The sequence below is a fragment of the Anarrhichthys ocellatus genome, unplaced genomic scaffold (genome assembly GCF_004355925.1).
Source record: "Anarrhichthys ocellatus isolate YVR2014 unplaced genomic scaffold, GSC_Weel_1.0 scaffold79, whole genome shotgun sequence".
Classification (NCBI taxonomy): domain Eukaryota; kingdom Metazoa; phylum Chordata; class Actinopteri; order Perciformes; family Anarhichadidae; genus Anarrhichthys; species Anarrhichthys ocellatus.
In genome coordinates, this window is record NW_022280109.1 from 1,530,177 (window position 1) to 1,550,521 (window position 20,345).

Below are 20,345 nucleotides of genomic sequence, written 5' to 3' on the forward strand. Positions count from 1 at the left end.
CTAGTTCAAATAAGACTTTAGAGGAAACTATGAATGATGTTGTAACTAAATACATTTTTTAGAACCATACAAATAACTGTACTGGTGACCTGACTTGTTCGGGTCCTATGCCCTAGCTCTCCTGACACCTGCTACTCAAGGTCAATGTCTCACCTCAACCAATCGTCTCCGCCTCAAACAGCGATGCAGGGCGGATCTTGCCATGAAGAGCAGTGGGACTCATAATTACACATATTTTAATACAAACGGTACGACTGATCATTTTATACATGCCCCCTGCTTCTGCTACACAAGAGTTTTCAAGGCAAGTCCTGTTGCGTTCATACACTGTACATTTTCTATTTAAATAGATCATAACTAATTGAAGGTCAAGTTTCTTTTAAAAGTGACAGCCCTAATTTGAAGAGTTCCAACAGCAACAAGAAGTTCTCATGTAGGTTGAGTCATTTAGTACAGAACCCCTACAGCAGGAACACATTTCTCTGACACGTGCTTGCTTGGACCCTTGCTGATTAAAAGGAAGAGCTAGAGAGGGAAGCAGCATGAGCCTCCACTCGAACATTTGCACAGAATATCACGAACACGCGGTCCAGGGTTTTGGTGGTTTTTCCATGACAGGGTGGAGAGGCTTAGAGGGGAGTTCTCTGATGGGGAAGATGAAAGAGAGGAGGGGGAACGGAGGAGCGGGCCGAGCAGTAATTTGGGGTCTGGTTGCCAGTTGCATTGGCATAAAAGACAGTGTGCCGCTGGCGTGGTTCAGGCCCTAGCGGTTCCTAACACACCGTGAAAGACGTCTATTTGTTTTCAACAGGCAAAAGGCTCACGCTTTAAAGAGCTATCAGGTTTCCTTATAGAAGTTGCTGTGGTAGTAAGACTTAAGCAACACTGTATTTAGATGTTGTCGAATGATGGAAATTAAAGAAGAGTTTAGGAATGAATAATGCATGCATTTGTTTTTATTTCCATGATTTCTTGTTAATGATCCCCAAACCATCTTTCATATTTTCTTATTAAGTTATTGTTTTATGATTAATGAATTGGCTCCACTTATTGTCAAATGTGCAATCTGTTCAGATGAATTTATCTCATCTCCTCCCTAACTCCCCACGCATCCATCACCTCCTACCTTAGCTCCAGATGTTTTATATTTTACCAGCACTAACGGCACAGCTGTGTATGTCAGTGATCTCATCCACTTGCATCCAGATCGCTGCCGATGGTTCCTCTTTGTCTGAGGGAGAAGAGTGGGTGTTCACTCAGCTAACACTCTCTCTCAATCTCTCTCTCTCCCTCCCTGTTTCTTACCCAAAACTCTGGATGTAGAGTGTTTATTACTTTTGGTCTTAAGGGTGTCAGTGACTCCATCACCCAGCCTGCCTGTGATGTAACACAATGGGTCGGACCCTGGTTGTGATCATGGATACACAACACACACATGCATGCAGTCAGCAAAATGTAAATGTATTTTATGTCTACGCTTAAGCACCTAAAACCTAGACCGATGTAATAAAACCCGTAGGTTAACTTTCAGTGGTATTTTTTGCACCTACACTTAATAATAATAATCATAAAAATATTCAGAATAAGTTGAGATTTTGTAGTGTAAAGTGATGAGAACTAAATCTCCAGGATCATCCATTCCTTCCAGGTAAATCATCGCTCTGGTACTAATACTACCACTAACAAGAACTATTAGCATTTAGCTCTAAAGCTAAGTGGGAAGTAATTGACCCTTCGCTAAGCCCTGCCCCACTGCTCCTCTATCAAGCTGTCAGAGCCACACTGTCACTAATCCTGAATATATTTGATTTCGGAGAGAAGCAGGCAGAAGGGTCTACAATATGCTTTTAAAGGATATATGTCAAACTGATTCAGCAGCAAAAACAGGTTAAAAAGTTAAAGATAGAAGCTAACGAGTTTACTATTTCACAACGTTTAACCATGACTAGCTCCAAATCCACAAAACCAGCATGAAAATGTAGAAAATCAGAACCAATTGTATGAGAGAGGATCGGACAGAGACGGATAGTTGTCGGACCCGGGTCGTAGCTGGCTGATTTTGCGCTATGATTAGCCAGTCTGCGTTCAATGGGCAGGAGCGGGAGTTACTTCAGCGGCTTCAATGCAGTGTAATGCAGTTTGTACTGTAAAGCAGCATGACGTTATTTCGTCTGTAATCCACGCAATCAAGAACTTGGAAGTATAAACACGTAACTTGTGTACTTCAATAACGGCCCTTCCGTTATTATTTTTACCCAAACAAGGACTAACATTGGCTTCGGCTTATAAGCATCACCAGAGGTTATTGGACTGTGGTTGTGAGCAGGAGCTCCATTGGTCTTCATTCCAGCCCTCTTATAGACATAAGCTTTGGGTAAAACAAATATAATTGGAGATATAATTGTGGTTTCGGTGAGGATGGGTGGTCTCTATCTATGTAAAAGTAGCTGCTGCTTGGCAATGAGATGAGCCACATGAGGTGGTTCAGACGCCTTCCTGTCGTTGTCTGGACACCTAAAGGGGAACTTCAGGATACTATGGAGAGATTACATCACCAAGCTCAACTAATGTTCGGGGCTCTCCAAGAAGATCTGGAGGACGCCACTGGGGGAAAAAAGATTTGGGCAGAGGGACAACGTGCTGTAATTTTATTTATGCAAGAGTGGTAGCATTCAAAATGTATACTGGATGATTTTTGTCTCTCATCACTTAACAGATCAGTAGGCTGGTAGGATTCTCTACTTAAAAGTCAGACATTGTTTCAGTATAATATACAAATACTGTAAATGGCTGGGTTATCAAGTCACCTGCATCAATGTAATGTGATCAAAGCTTCATATTTGAGCGTTATTAATATTCTTACCTTAATGCTGCCTTTTTTTCGCCCCCCCAACACCCTTTGTTTTCCCCTACACCTTTTCCCTTTTGCTTTTTTCATCCAATGCCCACCAAACTCTGTCCCCAACTGAAGGTAGTGAAAGTGGTCGGAGTACCCCCAGCTTATCCACCTATTCTGATGGCAAATCCCCTTCCTCTACATACGTGGCTGCTCCCCGGCATTTCCACGTACCAGGTAGGCCATAACCGCACCGCTTGGCTTACAACTCAACTTAATTTTTCCTACATCTTTATGCATTATATAGACTAGAGTATGCTGTCATTAGTGACACTAAAAACACTGTTACATTCACTGTTATAATCTCTTGCAGAAAAGGAAATGTCATTATTTGATTTGATACTAAGGTTTAGGTTAGGTTACCAACCAATACATTAACACCAAGCTGACCTCTTGGGACTGAGTTCAAAGTCAGTTGTATCTCTAACTCACCCAACAGTGATGCTGGGTGTACTACCCACACAGCATTTCTACATTACTGCAGATAGGTTAAAACTTCAACCCTTGGAGGTTAGGAAAGATTTTTATATGTTTAACAAATATACTAATTTTGACCAGATTTGACTAATTTTCCAGTTATTGGGACTTATTTCTCTCCAGGTACATACAGATAAGTCTTCTGAAGCTATCAACGTGTGTTTGTTAAGGGCCCTCATGCAAGAACATTTTTTTATTTTTATCCTAAACCTCTCACTTTTTGTGAGGTTCAGTAAGTCTGATTGAGAAAATTATATGAACTGAAAAAACTTGTGGTAAATAGCTTGTTTCAACTTGATGACTGCCACTTGTACATGAGAAGTTGCGTGTTTGTGGGATTTCCTCGTTGACATAATAGATGGTCCACTCCGTCCTCCAGTTTCATTCACAAAAATGTAAGACAAAATTCAACCTTCGAGCCAAGTTCCCTGAAATCCTTCATTTGTGCATCCTAAGATTGGATCTGTTAGTATGAGCGGTTCTTGCATGATGCCCAATGTCTTTGTTGTGTATAGTCAACAGTTGCCTTTGGCTTATGGATTGTATTCTCTATATTTTAGGGCTCTTTTTTTACTGTTTGCTAATTTCAAAGCAATTTCTTTATGCCACAGCAATGATCTGACAAGAGATTGCATCATTAAGTATAGAATTTACACTGCATGTGAACAGGAGTTGACGAACAGTATATCCTTCATTCCGTTCACTGTCTCACAGAGGGAAATCTGTCACTCATACAGAAAAATAACTCTTATGTTGGAAGCAAGTTAAGTGGAAAAACAGCCAAAGATTATCTACTTAATGGCTTTCATAGTCATCGTACTTCAGTGGCGGGCCGTGCATTTTATACCTGGGCCTTCACTGCTGTCCTGCAGCTGAAACACAGCTACGGTTATTATTTATTTTGTGTAAAAATTAAGCCAACACCTAACTGCACTAACTGCAGAGAATACGCCAAGAGTGCGTCTCCTCTTCTCTGACTGCACTTGGGACTCACGGCAGCAACCCGCTGCTCGTTCACGACAGTCAAAACATCAGTAAAGTCTCCAATAACACCAGAAAAAGTCGCTAGATTTGTCGCTAGTAGCTTTTGACAAAAAAAGTCGCCATGAGGGTTTGGAAAGTCGCCAGATTGGCGAGCAATTTGCCAACACTGGCACCGGCTAAATATGTCCCTAGAGCAACAGAGTAACAGTGGTTCCTATCATATTTTAAACCAAACAAAAATCCAAAAATCCATCTTCATAAAAACAAGTTGTACAAATAATAATGTATAAACAAGCATATTAAAGCTAGTGCAGATGTAAAAACAAACACATTTAACTTACCAAAGCTGTTGTTCACTATTTAAAGACAAAGTCCATCCTCCTTTCTTTGTTAATAAAGAGTTTAATCTCACGGTTGTTCAGTACATCCGTGTGTTTTAGTTCCAGTAAGAAGTCCTTCTCGATTCATGGACGCCAGTGAAGACAGTCGAGCCTCCCCAGTTGTATTTCTTGAATACGTTTTAATGCGTTTTTGAGGGCTGAAGATGTCCGCTCGACAGAGACAGCAGATATTGGGATTGTCACCGCCCAACAAGTCAGGCTAGCCCACTGACCAATCACGTATGGCTAGGCCAGCTAGCAGGCTCTGACACGTCAAAGAATACGCCCAACATGTCAAACTAAAGATCTGATTGGTTGAAGACTATGACAATCAACAATATCATCCCCATTCAGTTAAAGTGCAAAGGGATTCACTTGTGAGTCTGCAGGCCTCGGGCCTCTCTTCTTACCTAGAGACACAGAGGTGAGATCTGATTGGATAAAAGCTCTACTTAAAACAAGCTGCACTGGAAGCAGAGCAACAGAGGAAGACAGTAGCTGTGCAATGAGAAAATAAGATAATGGGAAAAATATTTTTATAAATTATAAAACATGTAGTGTATTTAAGAAAAGATATTAAATTATAAAATAGCTATAACTTTATGATTCTGTTTAGACCAGCAGAGAAGGCCTTGAAGGCCCTGACAGCCCACCACTGTCGTACTTGTTGCTTTTTATATGGGTATTGTTCCAGATACTGGCAGCCACTGAAACCAGCCAGGGAAATGGACACACATGGGTTGTTTTATTGTGAGTCATGTTTCTGCTGTGACTTAATGCGTGACAGTTTTTACTAAGCATCTCTGCAAGAGTCCACTGACAGTAAGATGGATTAGATCAGCCTCAGGGAAAAACATTCTGTCCTCCAGGGTTGATGCAACAAGACTTACATTAACTTTCAACTTTCTATATTCTTGTGATGTGTACATTATCAATTATGGGGCCCTTTCTTTATTTGACAATCTCTTAAGAATGCTAATACAAGTAGACTGATTGATGCCGGAGGGCCATGTGTGGTTCCTGATATTATTCTTTGAGTGCCATAGGATTTTTCTGTATCAAAAAACTTCCCTTTTAACAAAAAACAAGATATTGATATATTTTGAATATGTTGCATGAATAATATTAAAAGTGCTGATGTTTCTGATGTGCCATAATATTTATGACAAATGTCTTGTGTTGAATTCTGCGGCCCCCTTTTTGCTTCTTCAAAATATCTCATACCTCAATAACTGCTAACTCATGCATCTTTTTCTCCATTCTCTCTCTTTCTTTCTCTCCCTCCCATGTTGGCTTCTTCCGTTTTCTTTCCTCTGCGTCTGTTCACATCTTCAGAGACTCTGGTCAAAGATAATATCTATAGAAAACCCCCCATCTACAAACAGCATGGTACAGTCTACTTCCTCTTAACACTTCAACCTCTGGTCTGGTCTCTGCACGATGTGTTGCATGTCGCCTGCCAGTCATCTGTTTATCCCAGTTCTCCTCCCTTTTTGCTGTAGCCTTCACTCATCTAGTAGACTCCATGGATCTACATGCATAAGGCTGGTGTAAGCCTTCTGCACCCACTGTATGTTATAAAAAAAAATCAAGGTTGAACATTAGGATGTTGGGCAATGTGTGACAAAACAAAACAAAAGAAACGTGGAATTTTGCAAAACAAAGGTTTTGATGCAAGAAAGCAACAATTGACCCTGGCCTCCAGATGTTGAAACATTAACAGTAAATATGTTGCGTTTCTAACCACACCCTAATCAGTGATGTCACAGGAGATGTTTTTCATTAGGTTACAAATGAAAAACACTTTCTGTGACATCACTGATTGGGGTGTTGCCAGACTCTTAACAGCAGCAGCAGTTTTTGCTCCCTGTGATGCAGTGTAGAGTTGGTAACAAAGAGTTCTTCCCTCCCGTTAAATTCCAATATCTGATCTGACATTGCAACACTATGTCATGTTGACTATTTATTTTGACATTACAACTAATTTGGTACTGGTTGTTGGAATTGGGGCTCTTGGGTGTTACAGTAGTTTGCTCACCTCGTTCATGCATGTCTGCACTCATCTCACCAGCTCATTTGTTGGTTTTCGTGGTGATGCTGTGACTGTGTTTTCCACTGTGAGAGGTTAGGTACATGATTCACTATGTGAAGTGTCATTAGTGTAGTGCTGATCACTGTTCAAATCTCTTTCTCTCCCCTAACCACTGTCTGTGGGTCCTGATTAAGACTGCTCCTTGTGCTTTAACCATGGAGCTGTGTAAAGTGAAATATTGTGAACAATGGACTGCACTTACAAAACTTTTGTGGGAATTGGTTAAGTTATTTGATACATGATAAGAGGGTATTCACCAACGTTATCTAGATAACTAATTCCATATGGTAATGCTTTAGCATGCAGTATGTTAGGTGATCTTAAAATTGTCCAAAAGAAAGGATTCATCCTGTCCAATTAATTTGTGCTCATGGAATGTTAATTCACATACCATAACATTAAACAATAGTATGGATAACAAACGGTATGTAGAAGGGAGGGCAAATGTAACACAATTTTGTTTTGCATGCAAACAGTTTGAAGTATATCCAAAATCAAATCAAAGCAGTTCATTAAGATGACATTTTCCTTGGCCTGACAACCTGACAACACTGTTTAATTTGCACCGTATTAGGTTATACAGTGTTATGTGTGCAGCTAACTTATAGCTAGCTAGTATTGCTGAAACAACGTCCAATGTAACATCACAACAAAAAAGGAATGATGAATGGACAAGGACAAATGTAATGAGAGTGAGAACATACAATATTAATATGACAACTTGTAACTTAATTTCTTATTGTTACAGTAAATTGACATTGATTGTTACAGACTCATTAAATTGTCCGGCCATAGACAAGCTTAATGAGGCTCTTGGATTAAGTAAACAGAGAGTTTGAATATTTGAGTTATTTGTGTGCAGGATTTATTGATTCCATAGCACAGATTATAAATTGGGTCAGTCGGTTGTTTTTCTCCATGACACCTACTAGACTTTATAGAGTGCTGCAGGGATGACATAGTTTTGTAGACAAACCTAGAAGTTAGCATAGATTTAACATAAATAAGCTCTGTGACAAACAAACGTTTATGATACTTACAGGTTTTGGTGAGCATGATAATCTTAACACTTTTATGACTTTTTAAGCCAAATGCAACCGCCAGAAGTAAAAAGCTAATGTTAGGCTATAAATGAACTACACCGCGGTCGCGTGACTTCATGTCACCCCCACTAAGCAAACGGCAGACTAATGTATGGCATGATGATGTTTAGTAGTTTAATTTGGACACTTGTTTGCAACCATCTTTTTTGAAACACATAAAAGCTTAAAAATGTATGGGTGGGGTATTTACCAGTGGCGGGCCATGCATTTCATATCTGGGCCTTCTGTGCTGTCCTAATACAGTTGAACCACCTCCTAATAACCTCATTATGACACCACAGCTACAGTTATTATTTGTTTCTAGGGGTGTAACAATACACGTTTTCGTATTAAATTGTTCGGTACGTGGCTTATGAACCGAACAATGCGTTTGAATAATAGTATTGCATTTGGAAAATGCAGAAGCTTAAATTGTGGGAAATATATGTTTTCAGTGGACTTTGCTCAACCTGGCAACATGCTGTCTGACCCCGAAACCATAACATTGTACCCTGGTGTGGCGCATTTGTTCTGGGAGGCGCGCTAAAGTAGCTTAGCAGGAAAACCAACAGCAGCATACAAGCTACACTCTCCCCGCAGCATTTAGCTGTTCTCTACTGATTCAAACAGGCCTAAAGCAATCGCCACACAATCCCCATTTCTCCAGATCATCATTCTTGCTTTGTAAAAGAAAACAAAAGCCCAAACAGAGAATCAAATGTCCGACCCTAACCCGCGCATGACGGGATGCTTCGTCATTAACGGACAATGCATATAGTCAAAATCAATGTCATTAACACAATGACAAGAACAAACTCACAAGAACCAGTCACATATATTTATATGACAACAAAGCATGACAAATTAATCCAGCAACACTGCAGCGCTAAAACATGCATTCCACCACACACTAAAGAGCACGGGCCATTCAAATATTATTCACATCAGAGGGAACAATATTAACCATATCATAAAAATGACACGATTGACAAATTAACACAGTAGTAACGCTACTGCAGATGTAAAAACACAAAACCACTTCACTTACCAAAGCTGCTGTTCACTTAAAGACAAAGTCCATCCTCCTTTCTTTGTTAATGAAGAGTTGTTAACCGCAGTTGTTCAGAACATCGGTTCAGTTCAGTTCCAATCAGAGGCCCTCCTGCAAACGTGTTCGTTGAGTTGTAGATCCACTCGGGTCTCTCCAAAAGTTTTCAAAAGCACCGTAGCTTGTAAGTGTCCTGTTGTGCTATGGTGTCGTGTTGCTGCCTTGGTTAGCGTAGCTCCAAACAGCTCCACACACCAAGACGCTCAGTTGCAAATGAAACACATTCTTAGCCATAACATGTTCAACGCTTATCCGATGCTCTCAGCCAGGAATACCGTTCCTACAAATCCTTTTCCATGCTGGGTCAGGGCTGCTAGCTGTGTGGTTTGCCGACCCTTTGATACGATGTCCATTTTTTCCTGAAATGTCCTTCTTGAGAAAGGCGTTGCCAGTAACTCCGCCACCAAATCCGTTTCTCCTCCTCCTTCAGCCAATGAGTGTATGAAACAAAGCTAGATAAAAAAAAAAGAATCTCCACCAAGCAAAACGCTAAAAATGTCATGTCAATGTCATAACTTCTTACATATCTTTCAACTTGAACTCTTACTACTAAGTTCTGCTAGCTAGCTTTCTGCTTCACAACAGTCACGCTAGCCCACTGACCAATCACGCCGCACGTTAATGCTGAGCTGCATGTTAATGCTGACGTACTTGTAGGCTACCTAGAAAGCTCTGACATGTCAAAGAATACGTACAACATGTCAAACTAAAAATGTGATTGGTTGAACACTATGACAATCAACAATATCGTCCCAATATACTTTAATCTGCAAAGTCTACCTAGCGGGCCTCGGGCCTCTCTTACCTAGAGACATAGGGGCTGAAGAAAATGTGGTGAAGTGCCCTTTAGGATGCTCCTCCAACAGAGAAAACATGATGAAGTGCCCTCTATGGTGCCCTTCCCGTGGAGTAAACATGATGAAATACCCTTAAGGGCTCCCCTCCGGTCAAGAAAACATGATGAAGTGCCTTCTAGGATGCCCTTCCAGTGGAGAAACTGCCCTCTATATATCCCTTATATGTTTTGCCACTGCTCTGATGACGCTTGCGCAGAGTTAAAAAAATGTATTATTAATAATAATGTATTTATTAATTCTATGTAAATATATCTACAAGTGGTGATGGTGACACTAGAGAAAGGGGAAGGAGGTCAACAAAATATATATTTAATCCTCTTCTTCCTGGGAAGAAAGATTATTTAAATCTCATCGAAATCCAGCCATTTAGTGTCATGGATCAAAATATTTTGTCATGGGAAAGTTTTGACCAAGGCCAGTGGTTCAGATCCTCACGAGACCATAGATATCTTTACTGATTTTCATTGTAAACAGGACTGTAGTTGTTAGGATATCTCGCTCTGGTGACCAATGGGTCAGACTCCCAAAATGTCAGTGCAGACCTCTATGTATAACATTGAAAGAAATGGCTGCATCCCACTCCATGTAGATGATGTGATGTCATGGTCCAGGGCTGATTTGCTGTAGAGTTAATAGTTCAGCACAGAGTACCTGAGAGGCAGATGGTCCAGCACAATAACATCTGACTGTTTTACAGCTTCTAGAACATCCTGGCAGGATGGGGAGGATAGCAAGGTGGGTGTGTGTGTGTGTGTGTGTGTGTGTGTGTGTGTGTGTGTGTGTGTGTAATCTGTTACTTTTCAATCATTGTTTTATAAATGCTGTTCATCCATTTACTAATTCACTAACTCATACTTTGCCATCATCCATCACTTCTTTCCATCTCTCTCTCCCCTCTCTCTCCCCTTTCTGTCTCCCTCTCTCTGTCTCTCTTCATTTCTCTTTATCTCTCTTTGTGTGTCTCTCTCTCTCTCCGTCTCTCTCTCTGTCCCTCTTTCTCCGTTTCTCTATCTCTGTTTCTCTATCTCCGTGTCTCTCTCTCTCTCCGTGTCTCTCTCTCCCCTCTCTCCGTCTCTCTCTCTCCCTTTGGCTCTCGCTCTCTCGCTCTCTCTCGCTCTCTCTCTCTCTCTTTGTAGAGGACCAGTTGGATGATCTTGAAGAGTGAGATTGATGGACAGATGGGTCCAGAAGACCTGGACCCCCGCAAATCGACCTGCAGTCTGCCTACTGACACCTCCCAGCCTAGTGAGTAGCTGATCTCAAGTTCAGCCTGGTGTGAGTGGCAAGAATAAAAAAAAATTGATATTGACGGGTCACTCAAAAAAGACATGAGAATGACAATTTTTTTTTATCTTGGCAGATTTCCCATACAATAAGTCTGCATCCTTACCCGGCTATGGAAGGAATGGCATCTACAAGGTGAGCTGCCAAATCTCTGCACTAATGCACACACAGTAGGCTCATAGGAAATGAGCACGTACTTCAAACAATCCATGCTTCCTGTAATTTAGACATATCGGCCAAAAACTGTCCTTGCACATATTCTTAATTTAGTCAGAGCTCAAGCCACTATTGCGACATTTCAAAATTACTTCAAAATATTGAAAGAAACAGGCACCCTAAGGAAGAAACAGAGTAGTGCACATCAATCCAAATCAAGTCAAGTCAATCAAGTCCTTACTTTTTGGTGTTTTTTCAAAAAAATACCAAAGATTGTTTTGTGGTCACATTTTTGTAGCCAATAGCTGATCGGCTCTGAGCACGTCACCAGTCCAGTTACTCAGGAAATGTGTGTCTCTTCCGAATAGGTTGGAGTAACTTGGGGATTTGCTTACAATCTGTCTGATCGTCTTTTTTTTCTGCATCTTGAGATCTCAGGAAGTACTTTTACCAGAGCTAAGATTATAAAACCCAAACTTTAATAAATCCTAGTTGTTCCTTACATCTTTTACCTTATACAAACAGTAGCCTAAACCATTGACTATGCCGTCTCGCATCAGGATATGCATATCCTGATGTAAGATGGCATAGTCAGTTATGGTATTGTGTTACTTTGGCTTGATGGAAATATTTCCATCAAGCCAAAGTAACACAATACCCTAACCCTAATTCAATTTTAACCAGTATCCCTTGTTCCCATTTTATTGTAGTCCGGCATAATAAAGACTTGGCAAGGCTCGAGCCACAGCAAGGGGTGTGCTTGATTAGGGTTTGCATAAAGTCTCACAAGGGTAAGACACCCTTGTGAGTCAGAGCACAGGTTTCTGGCATAGCTTCACCTACCTCCAAGGTGCATGCAGAAGGAAAAGTCAAGCAAAACTGAACCCAATGAAGGCCACAAGCTGAAACGTGAATTGGGGTGTGCCTGTCACCAAACCAAGCACACCCACAGATTAGAGGACCTTTAAACCTTTGGCTGCTTCAACAGAGAAAGAGTTGTCATTGACTGAGGTGTTTGGAGGATCTGACGTTGCTTTCTTTGAAACCGCTTGGTGATGCTATTTCTTAACCAAACTCTCACCAGCTGTGTTACAGTAGTCAATTAGGCCTCAGTCTTTACAGCATATGTTTACACCACACTTTCCTACCTTGCACATCCCCCCACCCCTTACTGATCAACACAGGAAAACTCCGAGCAGCATTTAAGTCCATTTACAAATTTTTCTTCATTAAAGAAAAAAAATTCGTCAAGCTTTTCTCTCACAGTTTTAGTATCAGATGACGCAGTGGTCAGTCAGTACCAATCACCCTGCACAGACAGGGTTCTGGTTTATTATGAGGGGGGGGTATTTAGTCTGTCATCCCCTGAAGTAATATTGCTGCTCTCCCTCTGTGTTTGTTGATGGATACAGGACAGGCAGACAAAACAGAACAGAGAGGGAAATGAAAGATCAGGAGCCATGACAGAAACATATATATATATATATATATATATATATATATACTGTTACTGGTTAGTGTTGATGAAATGGTGGATTTAGTGTGTTGGAAGAAGAATGGGGAGAGATTTTTTTCTATTAAATGTGCTTTTTAACATTATACTTGCAATATACAGTATTTTTTTGTGCAAGCACATTGCTTAGATATGGAATGACATAATGCTTAATATCAATTTAAAGTTTAACGGAATTTAAATTGCACTTAACTATGTAATTATTTGTCATAAATGACATGCCTTGTCTACAGTCACACTTAGTGGCTCTGTGGCGCTGTACTTAAGCACAGTGATGCTTTAAACGCAATGCTACGGTCAATGTGCTAACATGCTCACAAGGCCAATGTTAATATGCTGATGTTTCAGACATTTACCATGTTCACCATCTCAGCAATGCATGTTAGCAATTTCACATTTGCTAATTGGCACCGAACACAAAGTGTAGCTGAGACTGATGGGAATCCCATAAGGTTTGCAGGTATATTGCAGTAACCTCCAGTTTTGAAAAGTGTGACTCTGCAGGTTGCAAATAGAAGTCTGATTGTATAGAATGAATCATTCTTTTTTTAAACAGAACAATAACTAATCATTGGCTAATGGACAACAGCCGCAACACAATAAAAGCATCACACTTTACCTTTCTAGCTCATAACTTCTTATCTACAAGCATAGAACAGACCAGCACATATGGGTACTTCACAAAACGATTAGGCCACACCCCCTTTGGGGGGATAGAAAATATATCCCATGGATAGATGTCAATGCAATTTGTTAGTTGATTAGCTCTATTGGTGGACAAACAACAAACACTCTTTCAACATCAGTTCTTCCCTCTCTATTTAGACACGTTTTAGTCACTCCGAACTAAGTGATATAAGCTTATATGAGAAGAATGTGTCACACTCACTTCCTATTGGTCTCCCTGAAAGAATGGGAGCACATCAAGAGGCTGATGAGCAAAAGGCTTTCAGATGAATCCTGGCTTTGATGAAGACCAGCAATATTCTTGGTACCATGGAGAAAGCACGAACATCTGCATAAAGGTCTAACTTGTCTGTGGTTACACGTGTTTGTGTTCCTATAGGCTGCTGAGATGGTGGATGATGAAGTGGACGCAGACTCCCAGAGCTGGGGAGGCATGAGAGGTGAGAGTGAAAATAAATTGACGATGTTTATTTCCCGTTCTTTGTTCTGTTCCTCTTTATGTTAATGGTTTGCAAGCTTTTGTTAGTGTTGATAATCGATCAGCTTCATTCCTAAAATCCAAACAATACATACAATACACTCTGCAGATACGGCAGACGGTAAGACTTTCTTATCCTGTTGGCTCTACTCAGCACTTTGGATTTGAAATCAAACAGTCTGAGTAAAGTTCTGACTTTGGTGAAGTTAAAAAATAGACTTGTAGCCCTTTCTTGGACAATTCAATAATCTTATACATTGGAATGTCAATCAACTAAACTTAATCCAGCTGCTTCACTGCTGAGGGGCAGACTGAAGTCTGATATCAGCAAGAAGTAGAGATGTTCACAGGTCCAAGTCAGGTCTCAAGTCTTTGAGCTAGAGTCCAAGTCAAGTCTTAAGTCTTTGAGCTGGAGTCCAAGTCAAGTATTGAGTCGTTGGTTACAAGTCCAAGTTAATTCTTGAGTCTTTGGTCAAAAATCCAAGTTTAGTCTTGAGTTGTTGGTTACAAGTCCAAGTCAAGTTTGAGTATTTAATCACCAGTCCAAGTCTAGTCTTGAGTGTTTGCTCTCAAGTCCAACTCAAGTTTCGAGTCCTTGGTCACAAGTCCAAGTGAAGTCTCCAGTCTCTTATGGTTGTAATGCATGTTTTATTATCTGCTGCATGCCATCAAGTTTGCTTACAACACGGCATAGCTATATCTAAGGAATTCAAGCTTGTACTATATCATTCCGAGTGGAGTAACGGACCATTGTTGATCCGTGATCCATACGGATCCACCCTCACGGTTTGACACGCATGTGAACCGCAGATTAATTACACAGTTTAACGTTAATCATCACAGTGTGAAATAAAGTTTTACTGACGATCGTTATCTGCCAATATTCAGTAAAACTTGATGAGGACATCATTTATGCTTTTCTAGATACAGATCTCTGATAATGTTACATTGTAAACAACTAATCAGTGTTTGAATTAACACAAGGAGAACGAAGTTTCCATTCACTTACATTATGATGCGTTCAGGCTCTGTTCAGTTAAGTGAGTATTGGGCAAAGGTAAATTATAATGGCATCATGATGTGTTCATATGTAATCTGTAAAATTTTGGTGAGAAACTTGAATAAATCCAGTTGTTTGAAGGAGATGTTTTCACATTAATATAAAATAGATATTAGAGATGAATTATGAGCTGTTTACACTAGTTCTAATAATACATCATTAAACTACTAATGAAAGGATTTGTTTTAATTCATAAAAATACAATCTTATTTCATTATCATTTGAATTGAGTGTTTTTATGAAGAAAAAACACTATAAGTAAAATAAATGGATAACATTTAGAATTTTTGATGGTTTACAGTCTTCAGTTGAATTGATTTTTGGGACGGTGGCAAAAAAAAGTTAGTCTGGAGCCTTGTAGACCAGCTGCTATAATCAATACAATAACAACAACAATATGGATCATCAAAAAAAGCTATATTTGCTCACTTTTTTCTTTTGTGCCGATACGAAATTTGATTTGATCCGTGATCCGATCCGAACCGTGAGTTTTATGATCCGTTGTTTTTGCACAATTTCATTCAATTGACCGTAGAAGCCTAGAAGACATTATACAACATCTGAAGTCATCCTCCTGCTGCTTGGATATTCTACCAACACATTTTTTCAAAAATATTTCAAACTGCATGACCACTGATCTTTACAAATTGTAAACACATCCCTTCTCTCAGGTGTCTTCCCACAAGCCCTAAAAACTGCAGTTATTAAACCACTCCTAAAGAAGGCTAATTTAGACTCCGCAACAATGAAAAATGATAGGCCAATATCAAACCTCCCATTTTTAAGTAAAATAATTGAAAAGGTGGCTTTTCAACAGCTGAACAACTTCTTGGCCGTAAATAACTGCTTTGATGTCTTCCAGTCAGGCTTTCGACAGCACCACAGTACTGAAACTGCTCTTGTTAAGGTTTTCAACAACATCCACTTAAACACAGACAATGGCAGAATTTCAGTCTTAGTATTACTGGATCTCAGTGCTGCATTCGACACGGTCGACCATGACATACTACTAGAAAGACTAAAATTCTGGGTGGGACTCTCTGGCACAGCAATTAACTGATTTGAATCCTACTTGAAGAACCGAGAATACTTTGTGTCTGTAGCTAATTACACATCAGAGCTGACTAAAATGGCATGCGGTGTTCCCCAAGGTTCAATACTGGGGCCTCTTCTGTTCAACATCTACATGCTTCCACGAGCTCAGATTATGGAAAACAAAGTGTGTTATCATAATTATGCAGACAACACACAAGTCTACATAACTATATCACCAGGGGACTATAATCCCATACAAGGGCTGGGTAAATGCATTGAACAAATCAACAACTGGATGGGCCAGAATTTTCTTCAATTAAACAAAGCTTCAATCACTGATGTTAAAAACCACAAACCAAGCCAGAAATCTAGGTGTAGTTATGGATTCAGACCTCAACCTGAACAGCCTCATCAAGACAATTACATAATCAGCCTCCTATCACCTGAAGAATATATCAAGGATTAGACGACTTATGTCTCAACAGGATTTGGAAAAACTTGTCCGTGCATTTATCTTCAGTAGACTGTAACGGTGTGTTTACAGGTCTCTGTAAAAAGTCAATCAGAAAGCTGCAGCTCGAGTCCTCACTAAGACCAAGAAAGTGGATCACATCACTCCAGTTCTGAGGTCTTTGCACTGGCTTCCTGTCCAACAAAAAATTGACTTAAAAATCCTGCTGTTGGTTTATAAAGCACTGAATGGTTTAGGGCCAAAATACATCTCTGATCTGCTGCTACCCCTTAGGTCCCCTTAGGTCGTCTGGGACCGGTCTACTTTCTGTTCCCAGAGTCAGAACTAAACATGGAGAAGCAGCGTTCAGTTTTTCTGCTCCACATATCTGGAACAAAGTCCCAGAAAGCTGCAGGTCTGCTGAGACCCTCAGCTCCTTTAAATCAAGATTGAAGACTTTTCTGTTTGCTGCTGCCTTTAATTGAACCACATTCAAGGATATTAATCAATTTCCGGCATTCTACTACAACTGTATTTTATTTCTTACACTGCTTTTTAGTGTTTTAATGACTGTTTTTAATGTTTCAATGAATGTTCTTAATTGATTTTAAATCTCCTTTTCTTTTGCCTTATGTTTTGATGCTTTTAATGATTTTATGTGAAGTACTTTGAATTGCCTTGTTGTTGAAATGTACGATACAAATAAACTTGCTTTGCCTTACAAAAAAAAGATTCAACCAGGACAGTTCCATATATATCTCTCAAAAGTCTCAAAAGTGCTCTAATGTCAGTCACCTAACATTATCCATGAACGAGTATTTTACTTCCAGAACTTTGAACTCCCAAAATAACTGATATTGTTGCGAAAGGTCATTCTCAATCCCCAAAGGGGAAAGTTTCCCCTCGAGCAAAATCTTTAACCATAAAATCTATGGTCATACAAGGTCAGTTTACAATCCCTGATTATACTGTGACCGAGCCTGCAGTGCCCTGCAGCTCTGGCTTCAGATCAGTTACTGGAGGTGACAGCGTAGAGAGGTGATGTCATATTTCCAGCTGCAGAATTACTGGCGCATGTTTACAAGTCCTCCGTGAATCGCCACCTTAACGTGGTGGAGGAGTTTGAGTGGCTCAGTGATCCTGGGAGCTATGTTGTCCGGGGCATTAGCCCCTGGTAGGGTCTCCCAAGGCAACAGGTCTCGGGGGAGAGCCCAGACTAAGAGCGGTTCAAACAACCCTAATAATAAGCAGCCCACGGACTTTAGCCACCTCGCCCGGACCAGGGAAACCGGGGCACCCTCCCGGAGCCAGACCCAGGAGGGGAGCTCGTCGGCGAGCGTCTGGTGGCCGGGCCTTCGCCCATGGGGCCCGGTCGGGCTCAGCCCGAATAAACAGCATGGAGCAGCCACCCTGTGGACCCACCACCCGCAGGGACAGGCATCGGGGTCGGGTGCAATGCAGACCGGGCGGCGGGTCAGGCGGGAGGCCTGGGCGAGCCGATCGCCGGCAGCATAGACTAGCTCTAGGGACGTGGAACGTCACCTCGCTAGCGGGGAAAGAGCCAGAGCTGGTGCAGGAGGTGGAGCGATACCAGCTAGATATAGTTGGACTCACCTCTACACACAGCGCTGGCTCTGGAACCAAGCTCCTGGAGAGAGGTTGGACTTTGTCCTTTTCCGGAGTTGCCCAGGGTGAGAGGCGCCGGGCGGGAGTGGGGATACTCACGAGCCCCCGGCTGAGTGCCGCTGTGTTGGAGTTCTCCCCGGAGAATGAGAGGGTCGCCTCCATGCGCCTACGGGTTGCGGGGAGCAAGGCTCTGACTGTGGTTTGTGCTTACGCACCAAACAGCAGTTCAGAGTGTCCGGCCTTCTTGGAGTCGGTGGGAGGGGTCCTGGAAAGGGCGCCACCTACCGACTGCATAGTTCTCCTGGGGGACTTCAATGCTCACGTGGGCAATGATTGAGAAACCTGGCGGGGGGTGATTGGGAGGAATGGCTTGCCCGATCTGAACCCGAATGGTGTCTCGTTATTGGACTTCTGTGCGTGCCATGGTTTGGCCATAACGAACACCATGTTCGAACATAAGGTGGCTCATAAGTGTACCTGGTACCAGAACACCTTAGGCTGGAGATCAATGATCGACTTTGTAATCGTATCATTTGATTTGCGGCCGTATGTCTTGGACACTCGGGTGAAGAGAGGAGCAGAGCTGTCAACTGATCACCACCTGGTGGTGAGTTGGATCAGATGGCAGGGGAACCGGTTGGAAAGACCCGGCAAGCCCAAACGTGTAGTGAGGGTGAACTGGGAACGTCTGGCGGAGGACCCTGTCCGGGAGGTCTTTAACTCCCACCTCCGGAAGAACTTCTCTCACATCCCGAGGGAGGTTGGGGACATGGAATCCGAATGGACCATGTTCAAAGCCTCTATTGTGGACGAGGTGAGGGAAGCCGTCAAGCTGAAGAAGAAGACCTTCAAGGCCTGGTTGGCCCAGGGGTCTCCCGAAGCAGCTGACAGGTACCGGCAGTCCAGAAGGGCTGCAGCTGCGGTGGTCGCGAATGCTAAAACTCGGGCATGGGAGGAGTTCGGGGAGGCCATGGAGAAGGACTTTCGGTTGGCCTCAAGGAGGTTCTGGCAAACCATCTGACGGCTCAGGAAGGGAAAGCAGGGCTTACCCCAGGCTGTTCTCAGCAGGGGGGGGGGGGAACTGCTGACCCGGACATGGGACATCGTCGGGCGGTGGAAAGAGCACTTTGAGGAACTCCTAAACCCGACCAACATGTCCTCTGCAGAGGAGGCAGCGCCTGAAGATCTAGGGGGAGGCTCACCCATATCCCTGGCAGAGGCCGCTGAGGTAGTCAAAAAGCTCCTTGGTGGCAAGGCGCCGGGGGTGGATGAGATCCGCCCTGAGATGCTGAAAGCGCTGGACATGGTTGGGCTGTCCTGGCTGACACGCCTCTTCAATGTCGCATGGGGGTCGGGATCAGTGCCCATGGACTGGCAGACGGGGTGGTGGTTCCCATTTTCAAAAAGGGGGACCGAAGAGTGTGCTCGAATTACCGGGGTATCACACTACTCAGCCTCCCGGGGAAGGCTTATGCCAGGGTGCTGGAAAGGAGGCTCCGACCGTTTGTCGAACCTCAGATACAAGAGGAGCAATGCGGATTCCGTCCCGGCCGTGGAACAGTGGACCAGCTCTTTACCCTCGCAAGACTACTGGAGGGGTTCTGGGAGTTTGCCCAACCAGTCTACATGTGCTTTGTGGACTTGGAGAAGGCTTTCGACCGGGTTCCTCGGGGGTTCTTGTGGGGGGTGCTGCGGGAGTATGGGGTGCGGACCCATTACAGCGGGCGATCCGGTCTCTGTACGACTGCAGTAGGAGCTGTGTCCGCATTCTCGGCAATAAGTCAGACACGTTCCCGGTGGGTGTTGGCCTCCGCCAGGGCTGCCCTTTGTCTCCGGTCCTGTTCGTGACTTTCATGGACAGGATATCTAGGCGCAGCCTGGGGGTGGAGAACGTCAGGTTCAGGGGTCTCGGGATCGCCTCTCTGCTGTTTGCAGATGATGTGGTCCTGTTAGCCTCCTCGGATCGTGACCTCCAGCATTCACTGGGGTGGTTTGCAGCCGAGTGTGAAGCGGCGGGGATGAGAGTTAGCACCTCCAAATCTGAGGCCATGGTGCTCTGCCAGAAACCGGTGGATTGCTCCCTCCAGGTGGGGACGGAGTGCCTACCTCAAGCGAAATAGTTCAAGTATCTTGGGGTCTTGTTCACGAGTGAGGGTAAGATGGAGCGGGAGATCGACAG

The 20,345-nt window shown here is 42.6% G+C and overlaps 1 protein-coding gene across 7 annotated transcripts in view; it reads left to right on the forward strand.

Annotated features, from left to right (window-relative positions):
• The window catches only part of LOC116398194 (actin-binding LIM protein 2-like), a 29,041-nt gene extending 14,165 nt beyond the window's left edge, over window positions 1-14,876 (forward strand). For 6 of the 7 annotated variants that reach the window (XM_031874281.1, XM_031874286.1, XM_031874287.1 and 3 more), the window contains 6 exons: window positions 2,972-3,073; window positions 6,073-6,126; window positions 10,574-10,611; window positions 11,013-11,121; window positions 11,237-11,295; window positions 13,896-14,876. In XM_031874281.1, coding sequence (XP_031730141.1) covers window positions 2,972-3,073; window positions 6,073-6,126; window positions 10,574-10,611; window positions 11,013-11,121; window positions 11,237-11,295; window positions 13,896-14,021 — 488 coding nt within the window. In that variant the 3' untranslated portion in view covers window positions 14,022-14,876. The remainder of the gene's footprint in view (window positions 1-2,971; window positions 3,074-6,072; window positions 6,127-10,573; window positions 10,612-11,012; window positions 11,122-11,236; window positions 11,296-13,895) is intronic. The other variant, XM_031874285.1, reaches the window with a different exon arrangement.
• Window positions 14,877-20,345: the final 5,469 nt, after the last annotated feature.